The sequence below is a fragment of the Microtus ochrogaster genome, chromosome 6 (genome assembly GCF_000317375.1).
Source record: "Microtus ochrogaster isolate Prairie Vole_2 chromosome 6, MicOch1.0, whole genome shotgun sequence".
Lineage (NCBI taxonomy): Eukaryota > Metazoa > Chordata > Mammalia > Rodentia > Cricetidae > Microtus > Microtus ochrogaster.
In genome coordinates, this window is record NC_022013.1 from 23,799,694 (window position 1) to 23,806,169 (window position 6,476).

At 53.8% G+C, this 6,476-nt stretch overlaps 1 protein-coding gene across 16 annotated transcripts in view; it reads left to right on the forward strand.

The window, feature by feature from the left end:
* Plekha6 (pleckstrin homology domain containing A6) overlaps nt 1-6,476 on the forward strand; it is a 144,523-nt gene that overhangs the window by 118,729 nt on the left and 19,318 nt on the right. For 10 of the 16 annotated variants that reach the window (XR_003377042.1, XM_026779703.1, XM_026779706.1 and 7 more), the window contains 6 exons: nt 722-802; nt 1,661-1,729; nt 3,066-3,146; nt 3,374-3,523; nt 4,430-4,525; nt 5,790-5,901. Coding sequence is in view for 15 of the 16 variants with exons in the window: in XM_026779703.1 (XP_026635504.1) it covers nt 722-802; nt 1,661-1,729; nt 3,066-3,146; nt 3,374-3,523; nt 4,430-4,525; nt 5,790-5,901 (589 nt within the window). In the remaining variant the exon portion in view is untranslated. The remainder of the gene's footprint in view (nt 1-721; nt 803-1,660; nt 1,730-3,065; nt 3,147-3,373; nt 3,524-4,429; nt 4,526-5,789; nt 5,902-6,476) is intronic. The other 6 variants (XM_026779715.1, XM_026779708.1, XM_026779709.1 and 3 more) reach the window with 2 other exon arrangements.

The following is a 6,476-nucleotide window of genomic DNA, read 5'->3' on the forward strand; positions in this document are numbered from 1 at the left end:
CTCCAGCCCTCCCTCTCTCTCCAGCCCTCCCTCTCTCTCCAGCCCTCCCTCTCTCTCCCCCCCTCCCTCTCTCTCCAGCCCTCCCTCTCCCTTTCAGTTTCCCCTTCCACTCTCCCAGTGATCCTTGAAATTAACAGATGACGTGTCAGAGAGCAGTGTTCCGACACCTGGTGTCCCTTTAACATGGCTCACTTGTCTCGACCTCCTTGTTTGCTTCCCAGTGCCATCCGAGATCCTTCCTCATGGATGCTGCCAGCCCAGCTCTGGAAACTGTGTAGCAATCTGGAGGTGGGAGGGGGGTTGTTGCTGCTTAGAGAGTAGGTCCCAGATTTGCTCTTTCAGTTCGGTTTAATGTCAGTTTGAGGAGACTGTGTGGTCTTCATCAGAAGCAGTGTGAGAAGTGGGAAGGAGGGAACAGCTTGGCCAGTGTGGTCAGGCAGCCTTAGGGCAGAGTCCTTGGGCCCTGCCAGGTATCTTCCATGCTGTCAGCGAGGGTCTAGGACGTCCCAGCACCCTACTGTGGCATTTACCTGAGGACAGCATCCATCAGTTACTGGTCCTGAAACAGATCACAGGGTGAAAAAAATGACGAGGCCATGCACCGGGTGCTGGAGGCCCCAAGAGCAGCTGCCCCTCCCTGTTTACTGCACAGAACCACAGGAGTGTGGGGAGATGGCCTCCCCAGGGCTGAGTGGATCCTCTGTTCCTTCCTCTGCTGCAGATGAGTGAGAGTGAGACTCTCATCAGTATGGTGAACCGCATGGTGGAGAGCTCCTCCCCCAGGGCCCAGCTCTTCATGCAAGTAAGGCCTCTGCCTGCTGCCAGCATGGTCCCTGTCAATGCCATCTCAGATGCTTGCGCATGGTCGGGTCACCCCATGTGGGATGAGGGCCGCGTCACTCAACCCATTCATCTCCCCAGATATTCCCCTGTCTCCTCCCCAGCTCCACCATGCCACCTTCATTCTTCATATTCACGGATAAACCCAAGCTGCATTTCCTGAACCGTTAAAATGGCCAGCGGCAGCATCTCATGCTCGCTGAGGGTTGCAAACCTGCTTTGGAATGGCCAGGATGCCCAGTTCATGTTTGCTGTTGTTCTTGACGATTATTCCCGGGGCTGGGGCATGAGAAGAGGGTGTCACAGGTTTGTGAAACATGTCACCGTGACTGCTGTGACAAGGCCGCATTAGCTGGCTTTTGGAATCTTGCCAGTCCTGGCTTAGACTGAGCTCTGTGAATGGTGTGTTCAGTTTACGGGGACAGCAGTTCTCCAGGTTTCGGGTGCTTGTTCCTGCCATGCTCTCCTGTGCTGTCCCTGCAAACGGCCCGCGACTCCCTGGTGCTCTCATGATTGTTACCATCGAGAACGCTACCTTCCGGCAGGCCTCCAACAGGGGACAGGAGACACGGGTTATGTGGCCAACAAAGTTCTAACCTCTCCAGAATCAGCCACAGACAATCAGGATAAAATCAAGACGGCACCATCACAGACTTCGCAGCCAAAGGACATAGAGTTAGCTTGAGTCCCTGGCACAGGGGTGTAGCGCACGATGGGCAGTGGTCTCTGGCAGAAAGGAAGCAGGATTGTGATGTCAGCTTTCCCACTCACCCAGCCTCCCCTCCCCCTGCCGTAGTAACCGACAGTCATGTTCCTGCAGGTCCCTGCATACCCAGAGGTGTTCCGGGACGGCCTCCACACCTTCAAGTTAAACGAACAAGACACGGATGTAAGGGCAGCTCTCCCTGCTCCCTATGGCCACGGTGCTCGTGTTGTCCTCTGCGCCCTTGCTTTCCCTAGGGGGCTTTTTCTCCATCCCCCTCGCTCTCCTGGTGGCATTTTACATTTGACTCAGGCCCTCTCATCAGGACCACAGACACAGCATCCCACCTGCTCTCTCCTCCTTCCCCTTCTCTTCTTGGACTTCGCACCACCTCCCCTCCCACCTTGGCTCTGTGGGTCTATACCAAGCTGTGGGCTCCTCCACATCAGTGGAATCTGCTTAGGGCAAAGACTTAGGCTTTGTTTGACTGTAAATCAGTCAGTTCCCTCTGTGCCCAGCCTTTGGTAGACACTGCAAGATAATAGCAAGGATACACCTGCTTCTGCCCTCCAGGAGCTTATGCAGTGGGAGGCCCCAGGTAGCCTCAGATGTCAAGATCAGATTCATTTGCTGAACAGGACCAGGAGTGGGTCAAGGACAAAACAGGTAGCCAACGAGAAAGGCCTTGAGAGAAAAAGCCCAAGGGGCAAGATTTGGCTCGGTAGGAAGAGGACCAAGCATAAGGTGTGAGTTAAGAGAGAAGGACGTGTGAAGACTCCTCAGAACTGAGAGTGGGCTCTGCCTGCAGCCTCACCGCTGATCCTGCTTCATAGCAGATCCAGGCCGAGGCCTAGGAGGGGCATTCAGGCAAGGACCAACAAGAGGAGCTCCCATCATCCATCCTGAAACCTTAGAGCAATGGTTCTCAACCTTCCTAACGTTGTGACCCGTTAATACAGTTTCTCATGTGTGCTGAGCTCAACCATAAAGTTATTTTGTTGCTGCTTCATAACTGTAATTTTGCTACTTTTATGAATCCTAATGTAGACATCTGATATGCAGCTCCTATGAGGGTCATGACCCACATGTTGAGAACCGCTGCCTTAGAGGAAGAGAACTCAGAATCTCAGGATAAGAGAGACTGGGGCCCATGGGGCTGAGGGGCCAGTTTACGCTACATTGCTTCTTTTAAGACTGCTTGTTCCCATACCGTCTGCCCCCTACCCGAGCCAAGGAGGTGAAGCCATATTGTCTTCTCAGCCTTCTGGGCACTGTACCCCCACAGTAGGGTAGGATGCACCTGACTCCCTGCTACCTCCACTCAGAGGATCATCATATCTCATTTCCTAAGATGAAGAGATCCTTCATGCTCTTTTCTGAGCTTTCAAGGTGACGGTGAAGGCCCAGGTTCCTTGGCTGGGGAAAGTGGCGGTATCCAGAGGCCAGGCCCTGCCAACCCCATTCCCAAGTCCCCACGAAACCATGTCCTTCATCTCCTCCTTTCTCCCCTCTGGGCCCTTAGAAGCTGCTGGGCAAGCTGTGTGAGCAGAACAAGGTGGTGAGGGAGCAGGACCGGCTGGTGCAGCAGTTGCGAGCGGAGAAGGTGAGACTCTGGGGTGTCTGTAGATGTGGGGCTGGCATGGGATGATGAGATGCCAACTCTGTCCTTACAACGCTTGAGAGACTTTTTTATTCCTCAGACTTCTTATCTCCAGGGACAACAGCCAGTTTGAGGATAACTTTGGCTAAGCTGCCTGATTGAGCTACTAGGGGCTCAGGCATCTAGAGAAGGTCACCGGGGCAGCTCACACCATCCCTGTCTTTCTTTAGGAGAGCCTGGAAAGTGCCTTGATGGGGACCCACCAGGAGCTGGAGATGTTTGGAAGCCAGCCTGCCTACCCAGAGAAGCTGCTGCACAAAAAGGAGTCTCTCCAAAACCAGCTCATCAACATCCGAGTGGAACTGTCACAGGCCACTACGGTAACCCACCGGGGAGCAGGGCCTGTGGCTGTTGACTTCCCCTTGTGCTACCCTGACCCAGATATCTCCGAAGACAGTGGAAGCAGTGGTGCAAGGGCACTCCTGTGCAGCGGGCATGCACAAATAGCAAGTTTGCCTAGCTGTTCATTCCAAAGTGTCTCTACCCAGCGAGCAAGCTCACTCCCCACAGGCTGCATTTGAGGCAGTGCAGCAGCTGAGGGTTACTGAGATCCTTAGTTCATCTAACACGTATGCTGTCCACTTTGCCCTCTGCCTTGAGGAAGCAGGGCACCGGCTGGCTTGCCGTTGCCCAGGCAGGGGACAAGTATGGATCCTTCAACGCAACTTGTTCCAATAACAGTGGCCCAGAAGAGAAGGAGGGTCTCTATGGGGGAGAGAATCAGCTCTCTCCCAGGCCCCATCTCTCTACCCTCATTTCTTGTTCCCTGTCCTGAGTGGAACAGAAGAGTGTGACTGATAACTTTACTCTTCGACCTGAAAGGATTCAGCTTCTCCTTTAGTGTGCCGTGGGATATTTCTGGCCCCTCTAGAAGGGTTTGAGAGCCGTCATCAGAATGCCTCCACTTTGTTGCCTTCTTGCCAGACTTCAGACCCCAGGTATTCCGGCCCCAGACTCCTTTGCAGCAGTAGGAGGGAGGCCTTGTTGAAGGCAGCTTCCTCCTGGCTTAGTTGCTTTTCTCGTTGCTCTGACAAAGGGTTTTTGACTCACAGTTTGAAGGGAATGTGTCCACCAGTGTGGCGGCTGGCCCCCTTGCACCCATGTTCAGAAAGCAGAGATGGATGGGGTGCTCAGCTCGCCATGCTCTTTGTGTTCAGTCCTGGTGATCGTCAATCCCATCAAGCTGAGGAGATGAACTCTCACATTTGGTAATCCTCTCCCTGCAGGCACTGACCAACAGCACAGTGGTGTATGAGAACCTCGAGTCTGAGGTCTCTGCCCTGCACGACGACCTCTGGGAACAGCTCAACTTGGACATCCAGGTGAAAGGGGGAGCCCCGAGCATGGGGGCGGGCAAGGCGTGGTCTGCATCTCCCCTTGTCCTTTGTGGCAAAGGAGAGCAGAGTGGCTGCCTTTCTTGATTTAGCCATTTCAATACAAGACAAGGAACTCGTCCTGAGATAGATGGTCAGGAGTGGGGGGACAGAGACAGAAGGATAGAGAGAGACAGAGAGAGAGAAAAGGAGAGGAGAAAGAAGAAAAGAGAGGCCTGGACCACTGCAGCCTATACTTCCCCTCAGCTCACAGGGGCTGGAGCTAATGAGACAAGAGACTTAGGTTAGAAGCAGCATATTCTATGGCTGAAAGGGTTTAAAAACAGATATGTGGTTATAAATACCCCTAGACACTGGAGAGCCTGGCAGTGCAGGAACCACCTATGCAGTTTTAGAAACAACAGGACTTATCTTCCGGGGATGGGGAAGAAGCGGGCGGCTTGCAGGAGGGGGTAGATTGTAGATGTTTTATTTTTGCCCTCGTCTTTTGTCTGGCCGAGCCCTGTCTCTTCACTAGCTGGTTTTGTAAGCTCTGTCCCTCAGATGCAGTTAACATCCTGCTTTCCTCCTGAGAGCAAAATTCTCCTCCCTACCTTGGGCTGGGCAGGGTAAGGTGAGAACCCAGGAGACCCAGACCCGTGCACCAGCTGCACTTAAAGTGCACGCATTTTAGGAGGGAGGAGGGCCATGGGCAAGAGCATCAGCTTCTGACTCAGAAAGGCCCATCCTTAGACACTGGCTGTGTGGCTTACTCAGTGGATGGCCCTGGATGTGGTCTCCTCTCTCCTCTCTGCAGTAGGAGCTGCTGCCTGGGTACCTCGGTGGGGTGTCCTGCAGCTGAGTTAGTGCATGCAATGCATTTGGAGCGGTGCCTGGTACCGAGGCACACAGAAAAAAATGGCAGCTGTTAAATTTCAGAATGTGAGCTCGTGGCTAGGCTGTTGGAATATGAAAAAAGAAAAGACCAAAAAAAAAAAAAAAACACTGGAAAGTCTTACCCCATATAAACGGGCTGTGTCCTCTGGTCCCCCATGCGGGCTCAGTAGGGGTTCCTCACTCTGGCTTCTGAGGCCTTTGCTTTTCTGAGGACACAATTCTGTGTTAGCTAAAGAGGCAGAGACTTCCCATAAGAAAGCTATGTATGCTGGAGAGGGGTGTGTAGGCAGGAACTCAGCGGTTCCAAAGCCTGCTCAGGAGGGTCCAGGCCTCGGGCAGGGCTGGCACATCCTCGAGTCGCTCTGTGCTGTTTCAGAACGAGGTGCTCAATCGGCAAATTCAGAAGGAGATCTGGAGGATCCAAGACGTGATGGAAGGGCTGAGGAAGAACAACCCGTCTCGGGGCACAGACACGGCCAAGCACAGGGGTAGGCACCCCCACATTACTGGACTCATCTATGCCCCTGCCAACTCACGCTAGAGGACCCCGGAGTAACTTCAGAGCTATCTCTGAACCCAGGAACCACCGAGTGACTTCAGAGCTATCCCTGAGCCCAGAGATCCCTGAGTGACCTAAGAGCTATCCCTGAGCCCAGGAACCCCCTAGTGACTTCAGAGCTATCCCTGAGCCCAGGAACCCCCTAGTGACTTCGGAGCTACCCCTGAGCCCAGGGACCCCCTAGTGACTTCAGAGCTATCCCTGAGCTCAGAGATCCCTGAGTGACCTAAGAGCTATCCCTGAGCCCAGGAACCCCCTAGTGACTTCAGAGCTACCCCTGAGCCTAGGGACCCCCGAGTGACTTCAGAGCTATCCCTGAGCCCAGAGCTTCAGACTGGATTTTTTTTTTTTTTGTCACTTCAGAGGCTGCAGTGTCACCTCTGTTTGCTCTCTTTACTGCCTAGAGGACCTCTTAGTAGCTAGCCTGTGACCCCACCACCTGCAGGTGTCTCCCTTGCATCCCCCACTCCTTGTACCCATGTGCGTACACACCATCCCCCCTCC